This window comes from Meles meles, chromosome 16, assembly GCF_922984935.1.
Source record: "Meles meles chromosome 16, mMelMel3.1 paternal haplotype, whole genome shotgun sequence".
Classification (NCBI taxonomy): domain Eukaryota; kingdom Metazoa; phylum Chordata; class Mammalia; order Carnivora; family Mustelidae; genus Meles; species Meles meles.
Window position 1 is genome coordinate 25,355,583 of NC_060081.1, and position 23,750 is coordinate 25,379,332.

Genomic DNA, 23,750 nt, shown 5'->3' on the forward strand with positions numbered 1-23,750 from the left:
CTCGGCCACGCTGATGCCTCCCACCTCCCTCTCTCACAGAGCGACACACTGCTGAGCAACCTGACCGTGCGGGAGACTCTGCGCTACACTGCACTGCTGGCTGTGCGCCATGGCTCCCCGAAGTTTTTCCAGAGGAAGGTGGGTAGCCCTGGGCCTCCTGTGGCCCTCTTAGGGGATCAGCCTGCGGGGGCTTCACACCCTTGCTTCCCTCTACTTGCCCATTTCTCCCCTTCAGTCTTCATCTCTTTAGTCTAGACCTGTGTTGTCCAGTATGGCAGCCACTGGTGACCTGTGGCTTTGAGCACTTGACACGTGGCCAGGCTTAACTGAGATGTGCTATGAATGGGAAGTACACACAGAATTTTAGAAACTTAGTCTGAAAAAACAGAATGTGAAATATCTTATTAATTTTTAAAATATTGGTTAACAAGTTTGAAATGGTAGTGTTTTGGCTGTACCAGGTTAAATATATTAAAATTAATTTCGGGGCGCCTGGGTGGCTCAGTGAGTTAAAGCCTCTGCCTTTCGCTCAGGTCATGATCCCGGGGTCCTGGGATCGGGCCCCGCGTCGGACTCTCTGCTTGGCGGGGAGCCTGCTTCCTCCTCTCTCTCTCTCTGCCTGCCTCTTTCCCTACTTGTGATCTCTATCTGTCAAATAAATAAATAAAAATCTTTAAAAAAAAAATAAATTTAAATTAATTTCACTGGTTTCTTTCTAAAATGTGGCTACTAAAATATTTAAATTCTGTGTGTGGCTTACATTATATTTCTCTTAGATGGTGCTGTTTTAGGAGCTCTGTTTTTGAATAATAATGGTTGTTTTCCTCACTGTACTTAGCCCTGTTGAGATTTTTCTCAACTTTCTTTGAGGCCTTTTGAATGTGTCTCATCCAAACTAGATTAAGTTAACGAAGGAAGGAAATAATGACTTGTCTCCTCTTTTGACGTTTCAATCTATTGCTTTAAATGTATCTAATTTGGAAGTAGTCATAGGTAAGCCTGTGGGGACTTTACCTGGAATTGTTGCCTCATTTCTGTCTGGACTGGAAACAGGGAACTAAGGATACAGAGATGTGCCACTTCCAAAGCAGGTACAGTTCCCTGGGGAACCCTCAGAGTCACCAGAGACCACCAGCAACATCAGCCTCAGAGGCTTCAGCGAAGCCACAGTGAGGCTCCACGTGGGCACACAAATTATATCTGTAGTTCAGGCTTCAGGGCTGGCCTTCTTTAATGCCATTGAGGCTCCAAGGAAGTCCTCCATATCAGCTGAGGGTACACCATTTTTATCAGGCATTGCAGCGTCTGTCACCACGGACTTGCTCAATCTGTCCTTGGCACTGGACTTTCAGACAGGGCTTGGAGAGTGAAATTAGGTCTAAGCTGTGTCCCAAGTACCAGAAGATTTGTTTGATATAATGCCCAGTTGAGTAAAGGGCATTCTTCTGCTTGAGAGTCCTAGACAGTGCTGAAGGATAGCTTTTATTCCAGAGGAGTCCTAGCAAGGAGTGTGGCCCTCAAGAAGGACCATCAGCCTCACAGGATGCCTAGCTCTCCTTCCTTCCTGGAGGTTACTGTAGAGTGCTCAGAAGGCACTGCAAGGCTCTTAACATTCAACTGGGTTATATAGGCATACCTCAGAGATACTACAGGTTTGGTTCCAGACCACTGCAACAAAGCAAATATCAAAATAGAGTCCAATGAGTTTTTTGGTTTCCCAGTGCGTATAAGTTACATTTACACTAATACTCCAGTTTGTGAGGTATACAGTAGCATTATGTCTAAAAGAAACCCAATATACTTAAAAATTTTTTTTCTTTAAAGATTTTTATTTATTTGACAGAGATCACAGATAGGCAGAGCAGCAGGCAGAGAAAGGGGGGGAACAGGCTCCCCGCTGAGCAGAGAGCCCGATGTGGGGCTTGATCCCAGGACCCTGAGATCACGACTTGAGCCGAAGGCAGATGCTTAACCCACTGAGCCACCGAGGTGCCCCAAAACCCAATATACTTACCTTAATTTAAAAATATTTTACTGACACAGACATGAAGTGAGCAAACGCTATTGAAAAAATGGTGTGAGTAGACTTGTTTAGTACAGGGTTGGCACAAACCATCAGTTTGTAGCGAATACGTTATCTGTGAATGCAGTAAAGTGCAGTGCAATGAAACAAGGTGTGTGTGTACTCTGAACTCTCCTCGTTGGCTGGCATCAGTCAGGCTTTGGTCACACACAGTATTTCACCGTATCCTGGCATCAACCCTATGTGGGAGGCATATCTCCTGACACATGAGATTAAGATCAGACAATTGGGAAGGGCAGAGCTGGAATGTGAACCCAGGCCCTCTAGCTCCCATCATGTCTCCCTGAGCTCCGGGATCTCCTGAACCCCACTGTGATGAGAGAAGATGGAGGTTGACTTCAGCCCACACTGAAGCACAGGCATGTTCACAGTAGCCCTGACTGTGAGTGACAGAGGAGTCCATCTGCAGACTTTCTCCCTGCTTGCTTTAGTATTTCTGTCTCTAAAAGGGGCAGGAGAAGATCCTATTTGTATTTGGATGGCAGAAATGCCATCATAAACAGATTCTTCTGAGTTGGTTATCAGCTTATATCCCACTGAGAGAATGAATCTAAGAACCCCACTGATCTCTCCTCCAGAAGACGCTCATGCTCACATAAATATTCAGAAGATTCATGGATGCCTTGAAATCGATTGATGGCAAAAAATTTTCCCCCTGAGGGTGCCTGGGTGGCTCAGTCAGTTAAACATCTGCCTTCGGCTCAGGTCATGATCTCAAGGTCCTGGAATCAGCCCCACATCGAGCTCCTTGTTCAGCAGGGACCCTGCTTCTCCCTTTCCCTCTGCCGCTCCCTTGCTTGTGCTCTTTCTCTCAAATCTTAAAAAAAAAAAAAAAAAAAAAAAAAAAAATTCCCTCCGGTAAATGTTCCTCTGGCACTGGCAGTCCCTAAAAGTCCTGCGAAAGTTCTCTCTGCTTGAACATACTTTCTGAGCAAATCTAGTCTGTAGGGTATAAAATCCTGATAAAGTAATTTAGTGAGAAGGAAGTGGTGATAATAGAGGACAGAGCACAGCAGATCTCTCCTCTGAGGAACCTGAACATAAAGCTGTGCTTGACATGGGCAGGCTGTGTCTGCTGGACTGTTGGCTAATCCTTGAGCTTCATGGACCACTTGAGAGAACACAGACAGGTCTCTCAGTCCCAGCTCTGCCACTTGCTAATAGTTTGACCTTGGGCAAGTTATGCACCTCTCTGAGGATCTGTCTTCTCCTCTATAATAAATAGATAATAATGTGTCTCTCTTGGAGTTGATATGAGGAATGAGTCAGTTTTATCTGAGAACACACAGCGGAGAGGTTGATGATCCCAGTGCAGCCCAGTGATCCCAAGGGTTCCTTCTAAGACACTGTGCATTCCATCCCCAGTAGTTTCCCAGCGTTTACTAAACATGGGAAAGGATTTGGGTCCTGTGAAACAGGTTAAATACATGTCCATCCCTTCTGAGCCGGGAGGGGCAAGCTTTATTCCTTTCTTGGAGTTGTAGAGCAGATGAAAGGGATGCTCAGGAATCTGCCCTGGTTGGTGAGCACCTCAACCTGGCTATGCCAAGCAAAACTCAGTTCCAGAATCCTTCAATTCTGATGGCAAAAGGAGGACCACCTTTTTTCCAGAATAAATCATACTGGTTTATTTATGCATTTTAACCTTGTTATTCCTTTAGGTTTATTTCAGATGTGTTCCTTCTTTTGGTCAAACCTTTCCCCCATGCTGCTGATCCCACCCCTGGCTCCACTGAGCTTTGTCTCACAAATCATCCCCTCTTTTACTCCAGCCTATTTGATGTTATTTTTTAATGCAGTGTTTTGTTTCTTTTTTCATTATAAAAGTAACACAATCGGGCGCCTGGGTGGCTCAGTGGGTTAAGCCGCTGCCTTCGGCTCAGGTCATGATCTCAGGGTCCTGGGATCGAGTCCCGCATCGGGCTCTCTGCTCAGCTGAGAGCCTGCTTCCCTTCCTCTCTCTCTGCCTGCCTCTCTTGTGATTTCTCTCTGTCAAATAAATAAATAAAATCTTTAAAAAAAAAAAAAGTAACACAATCTCATTAGAAGTATATGGGAATCAAACTCATTACCATATATATAAGTATTTTCAGTCTGTTTCTAGCTGTTTTCCAGGGCCCTATGCAAATAGGGGTAATAAGCAAGGCAGGGCCAGAAGTAGAGATTTTTGAAAGGGTCTCTGGAGATGGGCTAAGCTGAGGAAGAAAAGAAGGAGGGGAAGGGAAAGCCCAACTTCCTTGATTAGGAAGTCAGTTAAGAACTTTTCTAGTTGTTATTGTTGTAGGGGAGTTGAGGAGGACTAAGGACATGGTTTCAGGGTGCGGCAGAGTCCAAGATAAATAGAGTGAGGAGAACTGGGGGACAGGATACTAAGTGTGGCTGCAGGTTATAAACTGGGTCCCCTGGAAAGTTTTTAAAGAGAGTCAAATAAATATTGGCTCTATTTTTAATTACTTTTGGTAGCTGGATTATATTTGATGCAAAATCACACTGAGATTGGACCACACAGGACTCCAGGACTTATTTGGGTTACATAAGGTAGCCAAGGTTCGTTTAAACCAAATCAGGACTTTTTTTTTTTTTTTTACACATATAAAACACAATAAAATTTCAGGGGCACCTGGGTGGCTCAGTGGGTTAAAGCCTCTGCCTTTGGCTCAGGTCATGATCCCGGCATCCTGGGATTGAGCCCCACATCAGGCTCTCTGCTCAGTGGAGTGCCTGCTTCACCTTCTCTCTCTCTGCCTGCCTCTGCCTACTTGTGATCTCTGTCAAATAAATAAATAAAATCTTAAAAAAAACACACACAAAATTTCAAAAACCAAACATTAAAAAGAACTGCATTGTACCTATGCCTTTAGGGGCTTTTTCTGTATGCTGGACTTAATGCAGCATCTGAAAATATGAGTCCAATGACCTTTCCTTGTTTCCTGGTGAATTTCCCTGAAACAAATATCGTTTTTGCTGCTCTAGAGACTTTTGAAAAACAGTTGTATTATTTTAACCTGACACAGGTACTATATTATGACTTAGACCAAATTGAATTTTATCGTAATAGGCATGTTTTCCCTAGGGTGTGGTGAGTCTGAAAGTGGCCCGAGCACTCAAGGGAAGTATGTTGCCTCTCCCATGCCATCAGAACTCCATGAATTGGAGCAGTAGCCCTGCAGTGACCAGCCTTCCTGGACTTGTGTCTCCTGCAGGTGGATGCAGTTATGGTGGAGCTGAGTCTGAGCCACATGGCAGATCGACTGATTGGCAGCTGCAACCTTGGGGGGATTTCCAATGGCGAGCGGCGCCGGGTCTCCATCGCAGCCCAGCTCCTCCAGGATCCCAGTAAGTGGGACCCAGAACTGCTACTAGCTGCTGCCTGGGCATCTTCCATGGGTCTGCAAACATTTTCAGTCCTTTTTTTACAGTCTCCATTTGGAAAGGGGTTTGTGTGGAACTGACATCACTGAGGTTCTTCAGACTGGGGATCTAGTTTCTTTGGAAATACTACATAATTCTTTTTTTTTTTTTTTAATTTTTTTCAGTCTTCCAAAATTTATCGTTTATGCACCACACCCAGTGCTCCATGCAATATGTGCCCTCCGTAATACTCACCACCAGGTTCATCTCCCCACCCCCCCCTTTCCAAAACCTTCAGTTTGTTTCTCGGAGTCCACAGTGTCTCATGGTTTGTCTCCCCCTCCGACTTCCCTCAACTCACTTCTCCTCTCCATCTCCTGATGTCTTCCATGTTATTCCTTATGCTCTACAAGTAAGTGAAACCATATGATAATTGACTCTCTCTGCTTGACTTATTTCACTCAGCATAACCTTTTCTAGTCCTGTCCATGCTGATACAAAAGCTGGGTATTCATCCTTTCTGATGGAGGCATAATACTCCATAGTGTATATGAATCACATCTTCTTTATCCATTCGTCCATTGAAGGGCATCTTGGTTCTTTCCACAGTTTGGCAACTGTGGCCATTGCTGCTATGAACATTGAGGTACAGGTGGCCCTTCTTTTCACTACATCTGTATCTTTGGGGTAAATACCCAGCAGTGCAATTGCAGGGTCATAGGGTAGCTCTATTTTTAATTTCTTAGGGCATCTCCACACTGTTTTCCAAAGTGACTATACCAACTTGCATTCCCACCAACAGTGTGAGAGGGTTCCCCTTTCTCCACATCCTCTCCAACACTTACTATTTACTGTCTTGTTAATTTTGGCCATTCTAACTGGTGTAAGGTGATATCTCAATTTGAATCTCCCGATGGCTAATGGTTTGATTTTGATTTGAATCTCCCTGATAGCTAATGATGATGAGCATTTTTTCATGTGTCTGTTAGCCATTTGTGTGTCTTCTTTGGAGAATTGTCTGTTCATATCTTCTGCCCATTTTTTTTTTTTAGGATTTTATTTACTTATTTGACAGAGAGAGATCACAAGTAGGCAGAGAACCAGGCAGAGAGAAGGAGAAGCAGGCTCCCTGTCAAGCAGAGAGTCCAATGCTGGGCTTGATCCCAGGACCCTGGGATCATGACCTGAGCTGAAGGCAGAGGCCCAACCCACTGAGCCACCCAGGCACCCCTCTTCTGCCCATTTTTTGACATGATTATCTGTTTTGTGTGTGTTGAGTTTGAGGAGTTCTTTATAGATCTTGGATATCAGCCCTTTGTCTGTATCTTCTCCTTTACTACAAAGCTGCGATCACCAAGACAGCATGGTACTGGCACAAAAACAGACACTGTTCCGGTGGAACAGAATAGAGAACCCAGATACCGACCCTCAACTCTGCGGTCAGATAATCCTCGACAAAGCAGGAAAAAATACACAGTGGAAAAAAGACAGTCTCTTCAATAAATGGTGCTGGGAAAATTGGACAACTATGTGTTGAAGAATGAAACTCGACCATTCTCTTACACCATACACAAAGATAAACTTGAAATGGATGAAAGACCTCAATGTGAGGCAGGAATCTATCAAAATCCTAGAAGAGAACATAGGCAGTAACCTCTTTGACATCAGCCACAGCAGCCTCTTTCAAGGCATGTCTCCAAAGGCAAAGGAAACAAAAGTGAAAATGAACTTTTGGGACTTCATCAAGATCAAAAACTTCTGCACAGCAAGGGAAACAGTCAGCAAAACAAAGAGGCAACCAACAGAATGGAAATACTGCATAGTTCTTGATGTTATTCTATCCAAGTACAAAACAGCTCTTGGACTTAGAAGCACTGCATCTGTGTTTTAATGTTCAATTAGGGTCTTCCATGAGCACAGGACTCTGGCCTGTCCATTGTTATTAGAGTAGCAACACTGGTGGGGGGGCGACTATAGAAAGTCAATGAGTTTAGGTGTGCCTAAAAGAACATATGAAATGGCAGGAATTAAAGCAGGATTTTGAATGATACACAAAAAAGTGTGTATTTTGGAGGGAGGAGCTATCAAGATGGGGTAGCCAGTCACCTGCTTTTCCTGCTGGGTTTGGTTATTCTCCTCATTACTGGGGAACTCTCAGCTCTTATAAGCACTTGGAAGAGGACATGCTGCACCTGGATACTCCTCAGGGGCCCCCTAAGACTGCCTGCTCTTCAGATGGTGGTTGGTCACTGGAAGGCAAAGAGAGACTTTTTTTTTTTTATGATTTATTTATTTGACAGAGATCACAAGTAGGCAGAGAGGCAGGCAGAGAGAGAGAGGAGGAAGCAGGCTCCCTGCTGAGCAGAGAGCCTGATGTGGGGCTCGATCCCAGGACCCTGAGATCATGACCTGAGCCGAAGGCAGAGGCTCTAACCCACTGAGCCACCCAGGTGCACCAAGAGAGACGTTCTTAAGAGCGCTTCTCACTTTCTGGGTAGATAGCCATAGTTAAACCCTCTGAAGAATCTAAATGCCTATCCCAGCTCAGACTTTATCAGACAGTTTTTTGCTGTGCAAAGACCCTGTCAATGTTCGAAAGTGCTTCAGATGAAGTGAGGTTTGTCTTTTTTTTTTTTTTTTTTTTTTAAAGATTTTCTTAATTTATTAGAGATGCAGCGAGAGAGGGAACACAAGCAGGGGGAGTGGGAGAGGGAGAAGCAGGCTTCTTGCCAAGCAGGCAGCCCGATGTGGGCCTCGATCCCAGGACCCTGGGACCATGACCCAAGCTAAAGGCAGACACTTAATGACTGAGCCAGCCAGGTGCCCTGAGGTTATGTCTTTTTAACCAGCCTTCTCTTAGCTAGCCTTTTGAAAACAACTTGGTGCCCACTCATCAGCCCTTGTTGTCATGGTCCTCTGGACAGAGCCCAAATAATCTATAGTACATTTGAGAGGCCTGATCTTGTTGCTGCCTAAACCCTTTAATGATTAAGGCCAAGATGTGCTCTGGAGCTGAGAGGTGGGTCCTCTGAAGTAAGGTTCCTTCAGTTGGACTTGGGCTGAAAGCCAGTTTACATTTAGGTACTTCTCACAGTGCACTGTGTGGTTAGGTTAAGTTGGGATGGGGTAAGATACGTCAGTAAGGAACTATTCGAAATTCTGAATTTAGAGTCCAGAGCCCAGTCTTGCCAGTGACTCAGAAACCTGACCCTTCCTTGCCTGCAGAGTTCATGTTGTTTGATGAGCCTACCACAGGCCTGGACTGCATGACAGCAAATCAGATCGTTGTCCTCCTGGCAGAGCTGGCTCACAGGGACCGCATTGTGATTGTCACCATCCATCAGCCACGCTCTGAGCTCTTCCAGGTGAGGGGGACTCTTGTTCCTGCTTAACTCGTCAAGGGTGGGTAGATGTACGTGTTGAGCTGGGGATCGTGAGGTAGAGATTAGTACTCGTCAACTAGGGCTCTTGGGGCCAATAGCTTCTGATATGGGAAGGGCACCTACCATGTACCAAATACTTTCTCCGCACTAGTTCATTTGGTCCACGCAACAATCCTATGATGTGGGTATCAGTACTTCCACTTTACAGAAAAGAGGGAGACTTAGAAATGATGCAAAACTGAATCAAGGGTCTGAGTTTAAACAAACATCTGGTCCGAGGTCACTCACTCAGGAGCTTGGCTGGCCCTCAAACCTAGGACCACTGGCCAGGTCCAGGAGTTCTTTTGCACTCCAGATGTGATGCTGGGGCCAGGCCAGATGCAGCACGACGCACACTGGCAACGCGATTTAAAAAAATAGAACACGCTTTGTGTGTCTCCAGTGGGCACAGTAAGAATCCTGATGCATGGCTGAGATCAACAGGGACTGACTGCTTGGAAATTTATTCTCCAGAAGGATATGGTGACCTGATATACACTAATGCCATCGATTTTCCCACCAGCTCTTTGATAAAATCGCCATTCTGAGCTACGGAGAGCTGGTTTTCTGTGGGACGCCAGCAGAAATGCTTGATTTCTTCAGTGGTTGCAGTTACCCTTGTCCCGAACATTCAAACCCTTTTGACTTTTATAGTAAGTTTTTTTCCCCACATTTCCCATGATGAATGTTCACTCAGTTTTGTCATCTCAGATTTCTGCTTAGATGTCAACAGCACTAGTGGATTTTATTCTTGCTTTTGTTTTGGTAATTTCACTCTTTAAGGAGTTAATTTGGCTGGATCAGATAACTTGCCATAGATGACTTATGGGGGGGGGGGCCTCTCTTAAATCGCTGCATGTCCGCTTTGTCAGAGAAGAATCAGCTGAGCTTCTAAATTCTCCCAGACAGCCCCAGTTGAATCCTCAAGGCCTAGCTGATAGGTTTAAAATATTCTGATTTTACAGGTGGGCATGATCATCAGGTATTATTCTGATGGGATGAGGTATTAGCTAGTACTCCTGAATCAATGATAAAACATACATTATCAGCCATTGTGCATATATATGCATTTAAAAACACATGGGTCATTTTTTTGGGAAAAAAAAATTAGTGGACCTGACGTCAGTGGATACCCAAAGCAAAGAACGGGAAATAGAAACCTACAGGAGAGTTCAAATGATTGAATCTGCCTACAAAGAATCAGCAATTTATCGCAAAACCTTGGAGAATATTGAAAGAACAAAACACCTGAAAACATTACCAATGGTTCCTTTCAAAACCAAAGATTCTCCTGGAGCTCTCTCTAAACTGGATGTTCTCTTGAGGTAAGAACTTCAACCCGTTTTAGGTGCTTAGACACCCACCAATAAGAGAAAGAGAATTAAAGCGAGGTTGTTTGGCTTTCAGGAGAGTGACAAGGAACTTAATGAGAAATAAGTTGGCGGTGCTGATGCGCCTTGTTCAGAATCTGATCATGGGTTTGTTCCTCATCTTCTACCTTCTGCGGGTGCCGAGTGATGTGCTGAAGGGTGCTGTCCAGGACCGTGTGGGGCTCCTGTACCAGTTTGTGGGTGCCACCCCATACACAGGCATGCTGAATGCTGTCAATCTGTGTGAGTGCCCATGCCCAGGAGGTGCACCCCTGGGGGCGGAGAGGGCACTTCCCCTCTTCCTGTTGATCTCTCCTCTCCAGCTGGCATTTTGCAAGACTCCACCATTATAAGGGTATTTCACTGAGCTAAACTTGGCTCTCTCCAGATTCTCTCCCTGGGGAAGGATTAAGTACAGAGTTACTAACATCTTAGTGTGAACTAGTTCACCAAGTAGATCTCTCTGAGGGTGTAAGGATCCAGAGAAATGAGAAGTTAGGAGCTGCTGATGGGGCAGGGTTTGGGAAGGGTTTTTAAAAGATCATTCCTGGTATTCCTGTCTTCGCCATTAGGATGTACAGGCCCTGGAGGCCCAGATACCTGTCAACTTGGCATTATTCTATTCTTTTTGGAGCCGATTTTAGCACAGCTAGCACTTAATTTTCAAACTCAGTGAGAATCGAGCAGCAGAGCCCAATTGCCTGATGTTCTGTGCCAAGACCCTGCACAAAAAGAGGACAACTACCTCACATCATTCATGACCCTTTTGCACATATATTCTTGAATTTGTGACAACCCTCCATTGACTTTGAGAGAAAGAAATAAACTTTGACAGCTTATGCAACCATACTGTAATTCAGGTAGAGTTCTGTGATGGGAAGTACTTAAAGTTCTATCAACAACAGTCCCCACTTTCCATGACTAGGAGGTCCCAGCTGGTCCCCACCACCCAGCCCTGACAATTCAAGTTCAGTTTGGGCTAGCCCTCCTTTCCTTAGCTGTGTTGTGACTGGCTATTCTGAAACCTGCCTTCTGTTTCCAGTTCCTGTGCTGCGAGCTGTCAGCGACCAGGAGAGCCAAGATGGCTTGTACCAGAAGTGGCAGATGCTGCTGGCCTATGTGCTGCATGCGCTCCCCTTCAGTGTCCTTGCCACCATGATATTCAGCAGTGTATGCTACTGGTAAGGGGGTGTTCAGAGGTGTTCAGTTCTCCTGGGTCAGGCCTTCTGGCAAGTTCCACATGGCCACTGGGACTGATGAAGGGGGAGCTCCAGGGTGAAGAACTCCCTCTTCTTGGCCCTCAAGGTCTGTCTTTGGCCATCAATGACCAGTACAGTGTCCTTTGCTTTGAGACAAATCAAAGAACCTGGCTGGGGTCACATGGGACCTGAGAGCAGAACCACATGACTACATGGTGCCAGGGACTGGCATGTCCCACATCCTCTGCAAGGCCTGGGCAGAGAAAACTGCCCTGAAGTCATTGGGATCCAGGTGTGGGGGCAACAACTAGCTGCTGAATCTTGATGAAGCATGGCTCCTGTCAGCTGGAGTGGTAACTCTGCCCAAGGTTCCACCAACCCATCTGTGACATCACAGTTGGGCTGGTGTGAGTGGGTTTGAGCGACAGGAGAGGGGCTATGGGAACAGGCACTGGGACACCATGAAGTATCCCTGATGCTCTTAGGTTGTGAGTGATGGCTTATAGACAATGCTTCTGTTTGTTTCTTAGAGCTTTTCAAAAATATAAGTCCAAAAATGGGTAGTTATTTGCAGGATTTATCATCCTAGGGAGAAGTATCTTCCCTAATTCCCATGGCTTTCCCTTAAGATGGGGGTAGTACCTGGTATTCTGTGCCTCTAGTAGAGTAATGGTACCTAGCTTGTTGTCCCAAGAGAACTCAGGCAGTTATTGAGATACTGTCTTTCTTAGAGCCATGGGATTCATAAGCAGGTGCTCCTAACATAGAATGTGTTATGTAAGATATGTGATATGAACAATTACTATGAACTAAGTGATGCATAACTTAAAGACAAACCAGCGCCTAATAAGTTTGAGCTCCCAGATGAAGAGTGGGAGGGTCTTGGTGCAGGTGATTAGAAGTTGGCATCATTCTGGTGAGTGCTAACTTGCTCTAAGTTAGCAGGAGGCTGGGCTCCTTACTGAGGAGGCAAGGACCACAGGGCCTTCCTGCTGGCCCTGATGAAGCCTCCTTGTTCTTTGACACTTGGGAGCATGTTGAATTTCTAATCTATGATGTAAAGCACAGACCTGTCTAGTTCAGGCTGAATGATCCATGGATTTAAAAATCCAGCAGATTTTTTTTTCTTTTTTTTTTTAAAGATTTAATTTAATTTATTTATTTATTTATTTGACAGCGAGAGAGAGATATCACAAGTAGGCAGAGAGGCAGGCAGGCAGAGAGAGAGAGAGTGAAGCAGGCTCCCCGCCGAGCAGAGAGCCCGATGTGGGACTTGATCCCAGGACCCCTGAGATCATGACCCGAGCTGAAGGCAGCGGCTTAACCCACTGAGCCACCCAGGCGCCTAAAATCCAGCAGATTCTTAAAAATCCAGTTATTTTTGAGTAAATCAAGGTTGCTGAAAATTGAAGACCTTGCTAATTTAGACTCTTGCCACTCAGTGTGGCCCATGGACCAGTGTCAGCCGTACTTTGGAGCTCGTCTAACATGCAGAATCTCCGGTCCAGCTACTGAATTGGGTTCCGTGTTTAAAAGGATGCCCCAGGTGGTTCCTATGCACTTTAGAATTTGTGAGGCATGAAAAACTGCGCATGAGAAAGAGAGTACTTTAAGATTTGCGAAAACGGGGGACCCGAGGTGGCCCAATGGTTAAAGTCTCTGCCTTCGGCTCAGGTCATGATCTCAGGGTCCTGGGATCAAGCCCCACATCGGGCTCTCTGCTCAGCGGGGAGCCTGCTTCCCTCTCTCTCTGCCTGCCTCTCTGCCTACTTGTGACAGGTGAAATAAATAAAATCTTAAAAAAAAGATTTGCGAAAACGGCAGTTTTACACTAGGTTCAGTGGAAGCATACAGGTCATGACTATTTCTGATAAAAAGTCAGGCATAAAAAGTCAGTCATTTCCAGTAGCAGCACAGCTGTTACTGTAGCAAATACTTCAATTAAATGACAGAAATAATTGTTGAATGCCTACTAAGTGCTAGGCACCATACTAGGTGCAACAGAAGACTCCATAAAGAGGAGTGAACAGATGGTGCAACAATGAGAAAAAATTAGGGGTCTAGGGGTCAGGTGAGGGAGAGTGGATCTGATTAGTACAGCATTATGCCTTGTTCAGCACACCTTCAGGGAGAGAATTTAAGTTAAAGAACAGGGCTTCCAAGGTGTGGGCATTGGTAAGGCAAAGAATAGCAGGGGGTAGGGGCAGTAAGGACCTGAGGCAGCTTGGGATTTGGGGAAATAGGAGGCAGGAGGGACACCGTGATCAGAGAGAACACTTTCAGAATCTGAAATCTTGGGAAAATGGAATAATTCTGAGTAAAATTTAAGTCCAAGATTTGGTGAGTGATGAAGCTTAGGTGGATGGAGCCACTGGAACAGATCAGGATACCTAATTAGGAGGCGCTGATGTTGATGGCTAATCAGGAAGGTTAAAAAGACCTTGAGGATAATGACAGTGGAGAGGAATGCAAAGACTGACCCTGGTCCAGATACTATAAGATCATCAAAGGTGAAAGAATGTCATAAAAGCCACAAAGGATTGCACTGAGAAAGAGAATAGTACAAGCAAACTTCATGATTTGTATGAGAGGAAAGATAGATGGCCTTGGAGAGTGGTCAGGAGGCATGCATATGAGACATGCCAACTCCTTTTCCTTACTCTACAGATGGAAGAAAGAGCAGCCATGTCTAATGGTTGTTGAGGACATACTATTATCCAGGAAGTGTATTTAGTGAAAGGAATTTAAGAGTTAAGGGGCATGGATGTAGGAAAGTCTGTTTACAAGAAAATGAAGATCAAATCAATGGAAGGGGCTGGTAGAATAAAAGATGAGAATGGAATGGGGCGCCTGGGTGGCTCAGTGGGTTAAAGCCTCTGCCTTCGGCTCAGGTCATGATCCCAGGGTCCTGGGATCCCCCCGCATCACTCTCTGCTTAGCAGGGAGCCTGCTTCCTCCTCTCTCTCTCTGCCTCCTCTCTGCTTGCTTGTGATCTCTGTCTGTCAAATAAATAAATCTTAAAAAAAAAAAAAAATGAGAATGGAATGGAACAGACCTGGGAGGGCTAATTCACCAGAGGATGGCGGTGGTGAAGGGTTTTCACACTGGCAGCAACCCCACATAACCGGGATGGAGGACTGGAGAAGTAGGCTGAGTGAGCCCTTAACACTGGCAGAGTAGGCTAGCTAGGACAGGAGCAGTGCCAGTGTAGGCAGAACGTGGTTATTTTTGGAGAAGCCTGGGGAGTTCCACCATTCTACTAATTGCACCAGTTGTGATCACTGTTCAAGCGTTAATATATATTTTTTAAGATTTTATTTATTTATTTGACAGAGCCAGAGAGCACAAGCCGGGTCGGGGTGAGGAGGAATGGCAGAGGGAGAGGGAGAAGCAGGCTCCCCACAAGCAGGGAGTCTGATGTGGGACTCGATCGCAGGACACCAGGACCATGACCTAAGCTGAAGGCAACTTTTAACCAACTAAGCTACCCAGGTGCAACACGTGTTAATATTTTCCTCTGAGAACTGAAGAATCTGTGAAAGGGAAAAGGTGGTACATGAAGCTGGAGCCAACAGAAACAACTGGTGCTACTAAATGGTCTCCAAGCTTGGCTCTATTCCGAAAAGGCCTCTCAGAGGGGAGTGTGGCTTACCCCGCAAACTCTTCCCACCCACCAACCACCATGGACTTATTCATGAAAGGCATGTGTGGTGTTTTTCTTAAATAATCCTTGGAGAGGAAACTAAAGACCTTTTGTTTTTCCAGGACTCTGGGCTTATATCCCGAAGTTGCCAGATTTGGGTATTTCTCTGCTGCTCTCTTGGCCCCCCACTTAATTGGTGAATTTCTAACTCTTGTGCTACTTGGTATGGTCCAAAACCCAAATGTGGTCAACAGCTTAGTAGCTCTGCTCTGCATTGCTGGGATACTTGTGGGCTCTGGATTAGTAAGGTAAGATACAGCAATTCAGAGGATTTTCATTGATGATTTGTGGTTAATGATCACTTGATAACAGATTAAGAGGAGAGCTATGTGACACGGGCTAAAGGTATCTCGTTATGGTCTGGAGAGTTCATAGTGCTTGCTTATCATTATTTAGACCTTGATCTGTTTACCATTTGTTCAGTAAAATGTCTTCACACTGAGAATCAGGAAATGACAATTTAGGCATGTTATTCATATGATTCACATGTCATAATAGGAGGAAAACCAACCCATTCTCTGGAAGAACTCACAGCCTCTTACTATAAGCAAAATAGCACGCATTTAATTCATTTCCGCCTTGGCACTGTCTCTGTTCTGGTTCTCAATTCCCCGTTTCTTTTAGTAAGTAAGAACAGTCAGATAAGAGCTTGCATGATAAAAGATCAAGAAAGTATCAGGACTAGAAGGACACCAATATTAACAAATGTTAATAGTAATTATCTCTGGGTAATAATTTTTTCTTCATATTTTCCTTTGTTTTGTGAATTTCTATAATAAAGCACTTTATAAGCAAGAAAAAAAAATTATATACACACACATATATTTTAAAAAAGCAGGGGTGCCTGGGTGGCTCAGTTGGTAAAGCGACTGCCTTCAGCTCAGGTCATGATCCCAGGGTCCCTGCTCAGTGGGGAGCCTGCTTCTCCCTCTCCCTCTACTGTTCTGCCTGCTTGTGCTCTCTTGCTCTGTCAAATAAATCAATCTTAAAAAAAAGAAAAAAAAACAGCAACAGAAAGGGAAAATTTCAGAAGGGTGACAGTGGTCCCAGGTGGGTGATGTGAGTGGTGGTTCCCTGAAGAAATGTGAAGGTGGCTGGTTCTTTAATTTAAAAAAGCTCCAGAGCATCTACAGATAAAATTATATTTATATATTTTATTATTTGACTCTCAGAACAATCCATGTTTGGGTAAGAAAACTCAGCTTAGACTTGACTTTGCTCCAGTCAAGCCACTGTGAAGACTCCCAGGCTGCATGTGGCTCCCTGGAGAGAGGACTGACCCAGGAGTCAGAGACTTCCTCTGCCTTGTATCTGCCACATGACCGCGGGCAAGTCCCTTTTCTATCTAAATTAGTTTCCTCATTTATGAAATGGCGCTCATGATCTGGTCCCTTCTGCCACAAGGGAAACATGAGAAGCAAATGAGATAATCAGAAGTACTTCGTAAGCTGTAGTGAGTTACAGAAATGAAAGGTGAAATATCACAAAGCAAAGTGAGCTGGTTTTGATTAGTCCAGGAGGACCATGTTTATGACACCATTATTGCACTGTATTTGTGTTGCTTAAATGATTGTTAGCCTCTATAAAAAATGCACAAATCAAATCAACCCAGCAAGGTAGAGATCCAACGTTGGGCAGGATCACCTCTTGAATATTTCTTTTCTTTTTATCTCTCTACTAAATATTTTATTTATTTATTTGACAGAGAGAGAGAGATCACAAGTAGGCAGAGAGAGAGGAAGCAGCTCCCTGCCAAGCAGAGAGCCCAATTGCAGGGCTCAATCCCAGGACCCTGAGATCATGACCTGAGCCAAACAAAGGCAGAGGCTTAACCCACTGAGCCACCCAGGCACCCCACCTCTTGACTATTTCAATCATTACTTGTTCCAGTCAGTCTGGCACTATTTTGTGTATTTGGTTTGTAGAAAAAGGGGATTTGTTGTTCTGAAGACAGGCAGTGGCCAGCATTACCAAAGTCGCCTGGGTTTTTTGCAAAAACTCAAAATCTGGGCTTCACCTGGATTCTACTTCCGTCACTGAATTGAAGCTCTGGTCTTCAGGGGCCAGCCCCATTGACCTCCTCCTCATAAAGTTCACATTCGTCCCTCAAGTCATTGCCTTTCCTGACTGCATGCCTGCAACGTTTGCATTTTTGGCTGCCTCCTCCTCTAAACACAAACAGAAATAGCTTTGTTCTTTCTACATACAAAATAATGCAAGTTCTTTGGGGGGAAAAAACTGTACACAATACGGTAGTGTATAAGGAAGAAAGTTAAAGTTACTGAAGTCTTAACTTCAGAAACAATTTTTTTTGTGTATCTTTGAGAACTTAAATTTTTTTGTGCATCTTGCTAGACTCTTGTATAATCTTTAATGAAAATGAGATTGTACTATTGTGAAGGAGTTAAGTATGCATTTAGTGATATAATGTGGACAGTCCATGTCAATAAATTTAGATCTTCAGTTCCTTCCTCTGAAATACTCCAAGGATTTCTGTGATTTAGCCTGACTGTCATCCTGTGTCTTTCACGAACCTGTTTGTGTCCCTTTGCCACCCGCATGAAGCCTTCCTGCTCTTCCCTTGGATAGATCAGCTCTCTCTGAAAGCCTGCCACTTCTGTTGCAGCTTTCCTTTCCAAGGACGGCAGACTTGAGGCCAGCAGCTATGCCTCATTCATCATTATAGTTCTTCTCAGAGGCTGGCCCAAGGCTTTGAACCACATAGGTTTGCAGAAAATATCTACTGAATTGAGTGAATGAAAGACTACACTCTTCTCCCGGATGGCCCTCGCACTGGAATAGTCCCCAGCTTCTGCTGGGTTTTTTCTTTGCTGTCCGGCCACAAATGCATGTGAAGCCTTTACCTGTAGTATTCCACCCTGTAGGGTGCACTGCAAGATGAAGGTGTGTGGTTCCTACTTAAGGGGGTAACTTTCTGGCCAGCTGGGCAGCCAGACTCTCATGGGCATCATCCTGTTGCAGTCCTTTGTCATCTAATCCTTGAACTACTGCCGTCACCTGCTCCCTTTTGCTTTCCTGCGTTTCTTAATCTGCCTTTCTTATGGTCCCTCTACTTGCTGGTGCCACATTGATTTTCTTAAAACACTGATTTTAGGGTCTTTCAATATCAACCCACTGCAGGGGTCTAAAACAGCAGGTTCCTGGCTGGTATTCCAAACTCAGCTTCAGATCCTCTGTTCCAGCCCTTCTGGCCTATTCATTCCTATATGCAGTCCTTGATATGCCTGTGCTCATACCATCCTTCCTTCCAGAATGTCCCTCCCCTTCCTTCCTTCCTTCTTTCCCAGGTTCCTACCTGTCCTTTCCAGTTAGCAGCCTCTCAGTGGTCTGACTGAATTTTGTGCCTTAGAATATTGCCAATAACTGAAAGTCGTGGGGTTTGGGGGTCACCTGGGAATAGGTAAAAACCATAAATATTAAGTACAACGTCATGGACATGTGCTGGATTATTATACTTGGTACAAATTGTTTACCACTATGTATTTTTATAGTCTTAAGGATATATATTCTATGTCCCCGATTACACTGTTGAGTTCTCTAGGGGTGGGAAACTTCTTTTGACTTCCTCAAACACTTAGAACTAGTGCCTCGCAAATAGAATTTAATACATATTGGTTGATTCATAGAAGTTACATAGTGGACAGAGGAGGCCATAAGTTCAGCAAAAAGACTGAAGAGGGGACAGAGTTCATTTTTACAATGGACATCTGCTTGCTCTCTCCATCCTCTCCCCTTGTATTACAGTTAATTCTCACTTCACACACTAGATCCATCAAATCTCTGTTTAATCACAAATACCCTCTAAAGTGATGAGTTAGGTGTGTGTTTTATGTTTATATCAATGATGCTTATCAAAAAAAATTAGACACCAATCCATCATTGGGGGAGTGTTAAATTAAGATTTCTACTATAATGGACCACCGAGCTATAATTGAAAGTGTTGGAGTGCTATGCTTACTGACTTCGAAGGCTGCCTGACGCATATGTTTGGTTGAAAAAAAGCAGGTTAGAAAAGAGCATGAAGAGTGTGATTCCACTTATGTAAAATTTTATAAGCACAATACACGTTACACATATCACCAAAATATTAACCACCGTTATTTCTGGGCAGTGGTATATCTTTGTACTTCTCGGAACTGTTTTTCACAGTGAGCTCAATTTTTATAATGAGAGATTAAAAACTGTCTTCAAAATGGGAAACATAAAATGAGGGTTGCCTTTCTTTTCATCTAATTAGGACTGTAATCAGAGCCTACTGAATTTCAGCTTGCTTTTTTTCTTCAGAAACACAGAAGAAATGTCCATTCCTTTTAAAATCTTCAGTTATTTTACATTCCAAAAATACTGCTCTGAGATTCTTATAGTCAATGAGTTCTATGGACAGAATTTCACTTGTGGTAAGTACTCTATTTTGGAATATTATTTTTTTTAACATAGTACTCTGAGGAATTGATTCTTGGGGGAAATGTATTTTTTAAATAAAAGTTATATTTTATAATAGATTTAAAACCTTGTTTTGAAATAAAAGTGTAGCAGTTTCTGTGATTTTTAGAGTAAAAGTCAAGTTAGTCACCTGTCAAAGGCCATCAGCGTAAGGCCACTCTGATTTTCTTAGAAAACTGTAGACTTGGGGCGCCCGGCTGGTTCAGTTGGAAGAGCATGTGACTCTTGATCTTGGGGTTGAGTTTGAGCTCCACGTTGGGGGGTAGAAATTACTTAAATAAAATCTTTTAAGAAAAATGACAGGCCTAATGTACACTGAGGTATACTCTGGGTAGAATCAGTTTTGTTTTTGTTTTTTTTTTAAGATTTTATTTATTTGACAGAGATCACAAGTAGGCAGAGAGGCAGGCAGAGAGAGAGGGGGAAGCAGGCTCCCCACTGAGCAGAGAGCCCGATGCAGGGCTCGATCCCAGGACCCTGAGATCATGACCTGAGCCGAAGGCAGAGGCCTAACCCACTGAGCCACCCAGGTGCCGTTAAGATTTTATTTATTTGAAAGAGAGTATGTGTGCATGTGAGTGGCAGGGGGGCAGAAGGAGAGAACCTAGAGCAGACTTTGCATTGAGCACAGAGCCCTACACGATGCTCAGTCCCTTGATTGTGAGATCACGACCTGAGCTGAAACCAAGAATCAGATGCTTAACTGACTGAGCCACCACCCAAGCACCCCTAGAATCAGTTTTTATACTTACTGAACAGAACAGGTTGAAGCAGGTTGCAGTGGCTTCTTGTTCCCTAAAAATGTACGTAGTATATAGCTGAGTAAAGCCATTTTTGGCAAAAGTCTGTTCCCCTATCCCATTAGAGGCAGTGGGAGCATAACAAGGTCCTTCTGGCCATGGAAATCCCATGCCACTCCCTGAAGGCAACTAAAGAATGGGCATAATTTAGTAATTGTTTTAAACATTTTTAGGTGGTAACAGAAGTAACCTTAGGATACTCAGTACTAGATCATAAGTGATCATGATCTTTATCAGTACTATGGTAATGAGTTTATACCCCAAATGGAAACAAATCCATTTCTATCTTCAAATGAAGCCAGGGCCCAGAACACTCACTATTGCTTCATCTAAAAATGAGTTCCAGGGGTGCCTGGGTGGCTCAGTGGTTTAAGCCTCTGCCTTCGGCTCAGGTCATGATCTCAGGGTCCTGGGATTGAGCCCCACATTGGGCTCTCTGCTTGGTGGCGAGCCTGTTTCTCCCTCTCTCTCTGCCTGCCTCTCTGCCTACTTGTGACCTCTCTCTGTCAAATAAATAAATAAAATATTTAAAAAAATAAAAATGAATTCCAGGGTCTTTTAAATGTCCTATATCGTTCATGATAAAGTGTGCTTATTGGGCAGTTGGTAAATACTTGTTGATGAAAGTACCTGGGAAGCATCACATCTGACACTGTCCACTTTTTCTCTGCAGGCAGCTCAAATGGTTCTGTGACAACTAATCCAATGTGTGTCTTCACTCAAGGAATTACATTTATTGAGAGAATCTGCCCGGGTGCAACATCCAGATTCACAACAAACTTTCTGACTCTGTATGCCTTTATCCCAGTTCTTGTTTTCCTAGGAATAGTTGTTTTTAAAATAAGGGATCATCTCATTAGCAGATAGTAAAGAAGATGGCTGTGAAAACAACCTCAAGCCCCAGACGTGCAGAACTACTAAGGACTACTAAGAAAGCCACTTGTTTCTTGATAGTATATCTTAAGTCTTTTAACTTCATCTGTGACTCTCAGATCCATGCAGGCTTTGAATGATATTCCAGCTTGCAGGGACACATGCTATTTGGAAATTGTGAGTGAGCTGGTCCAAAAATGTAAATAGTAATAATTCATAAAGTTATGGGAGACTAGTATGACTATTTTCTTTGTTTTAGATACAAAATAATTTTGCTGGTTTAGACAGAAAAATAAGTCAGTTAAAAAGTTATGCTTTACAGGGCACCTGACTGGCTCTGTCAGTGGGGCATGCGACTCTTGATCTCAGGGTTGTGAGTTCGAATCCCATACTGGGTGTAGAGACTACTTAAAGATAATTTTTTAAATTATGCTTACAAACAAAATTATGCTTACATTTGATAAAAGGCTTGGTAAGAAGACATTTGAGTGGTTACTGACTGTAAGTAACAAAAAAGAGTTGTGGGTTTGAGTGAAGCAAAGCATCTTGCAAAATTGGGCGGCTGGTGGGAATGCTTACATTATCACTGAAAAGCCCATATTTATGTGTGCACGTCCACATGAGGGTCTGAGTTACCCAGTCACACTGAAAGGATGTTGGACAGATGCTGGATGAAGACGACCCCTGATACAGAGCACCTGGTGATTTTTTGGGAGATAAAATGAAAACCTGTGGGAATGGGCTGAACTGAGATCACAGCATATGAGCCAGACCTCAGGTAATGTCTTTAAAGATTAGTTTGCGATTTTTCCACTTTTCACTTAGTTTACTTATAAAATCAAAAGTCAATGTTACTAGCTAAAATGTATGCACTGAGAAGTAACATCTTTAAGGCTAGATAGGAGGTGTTATTTAAGTCCATACAGAAAAGCTGGTCAACTGACACGGTATTTACACTAAGAACCAAGTTACACACACAAAACTCGGGTTCTTGAATCATAAAGAGAAAGAATGCTGATAAATAGAGATACCTGCATTACATATTTTTAGGGATGAAATGATGTATATAGATGATTAAAAATGGGTTCTGTACTAAATGACTGATTATCTTTCTGACTGATCTTCAGGTAATTCACATACAAGTCTGAAAAGACCCTGTCTCAATGTTACCATGGTAACAGTGAGGGAGAACATCTTAGTACATGAACTTGTTCAGTTGCTGTGACCTAACTTGTAAAGAATGATAAATTATAGCATTTGAAATGTCTTATATTATAGCAGAAAAGATCATTTCATTAAGGAAACCACGGTAAAATTCTATTTCTTAAAACTGTATTTAAGGATCTGGAGGCATTGGCAAATTACCAGAATAGTATTGTCAATTTTTATAAAAGGTCTCTGACACTGATGATTATGGTGTAATAGTTACATAATGCCTTACAGATTATATATGTCACATCAGTTATAGACAATTCTGCAGATGATAATCTCTTCAAGTAGTTCAAAGATAGTCCCACAGGAACCTCTTTTGAAATCGCTGATTTCAACTTACTAAAGATATGGGTGTGCACTGTAAGTGGAAACATTTCTGCTATTCATATGCAGATGAATTTCATTCTAGCTCAGAAACATTTGGAAAATTAACATAGCATGTGACTTCAAGCTATTAAAATGTTAACTGATACCATCTTAGAAAAACACAATGACTTTCAACATGTGACAGTCTGTGTCTCAAGTAAAAATGGACAGTGATGTGTAAGACAATCAAATTATATAATAGAAATTTCTTTTTTTTTTTAAGATTTTATTTATTTATTTGACAGAGAGAGAGATCACAAGTAGGCAGAGAGGCAGAGAGAGAGGAGGAAGCAGGCTCCCTGCGGAGCAGAGAGTCCGATGCCGGGCTCGATCCCAGGACCCTGAGATCATGACCCGAGCCGAAGGCAGCGGCTTAATCCACTGAGCCACCTAGGCGCCCCTATAATAGAAATTTCTATTAATCTTGTGGAATAGACTGTTTCTTCCCAAGTCAGTAGATGTTTCTGAGATTATTGTTCACTATTAATTTAAAGGGAGCTCTTTCTCCACAGCACTTGGGCAGGATGCCTGTCTGCACCTAAGACTGAGGATCTTTGGAAACATGCTGAAACTCCTGTTGTCAAGAGTGCTGGAATCACATGGACTGCAAGTAGTTTATAGTCTTTTTTTTTTTTTTAAGATTTTATTTTTGTGACAGAGGGAGAGATCATAGGTAGGCAAAGAGGCAGGCAGAGAAAGAGAGGGGGAAGCAGGGTCCCTGCCAAGCAGGGAGCCTGATGTGGGGCTCGATCCTAGGACCCTGAGATCATGACCTGAGCCAAAGGCAGAGGCTTGACCCACTGAGCACCCAGGCGTCCCGAAGTCTTTTTTTTTTTTTTTTTTAATGTTCCACATTTTAAAAAAAAGATTTTATTAATTTGACAGAGCACAAGCAGGGGGAGCAGCA

At 43.5% G+C, this 23,750-nt stretch overlaps 2 protein-coding genes across 5 annotated transcripts in view; one reads left to right on the forward strand and one right to left on the reverse strand.

The window, feature by feature from the left end:
- Positions 1-23,750, forward strand: part of ABCG5 (ATP binding cassette subfamily G member 5) — a 41,732-nt gene that overhangs the window by 7,463 nt on the left and 10,519 nt on the right. For 2 of the 4 annotated variants that reach the window (XM_045980250.1, XM_045980253.1), the window contains 12 exons: positions 40-138; positions 5,287-5,419; positions 8,660-8,799; positions 9,380-9,509; positions 9,968-10,181; positions 10,264-10,469; positions 11,269-11,407; positions 15,191-15,376; positions 16,301-16,456; positions 19,434-19,546; positions 21,066-22,043; positions 23,356-23,453. In XM_045980250.1, coding sequence (XP_045836206.1) covers positions 40-138; positions 5,287-5,419; positions 8,660-8,799; positions 9,380-9,509; positions 9,968-10,181; positions 10,264-10,469; positions 11,269-11,407; positions 15,191-15,376; positions 16,301-16,456; positions 19,434-19,546; positions 21,066-21,259 — 1,710 coding nt within the window. In that variant the 3' untranslated portion in view covers positions 21,260-22,043; positions 23,356-23,453. The remainder of the gene's footprint in view (positions 1-39; positions 139-5,286; positions 5,420-8,659; positions 8,800-9,379; positions 9,510-9,967; positions 10,182-10,263; positions 10,470-11,268; positions 11,408-15,190; positions 15,377-16,300; positions 16,457-19,433; positions 19,547-21,065; positions 22,044-23,355; positions 23,454-23,750) is intronic. The other 2 variants (XM_045980251.1, XM_045980252.1) reach the window with 2 other exon arrangements.
- Positions 23,219-23,750, reverse strand: part of DYNC2LI1 (dynein cytoplasmic 2 light intermediate chain 1) — a 46,076-nt gene continuing 45,544 nt past the window's right edge. The window contains exon 14 of the mRNA XM_045980260.1: positions 23,219-23,243. The gene's annotated coding sequence lies outside the window, so the exon portion shown is untranslated. The remainder of the gene's footprint in view (positions 23,244-23,750) is intronic.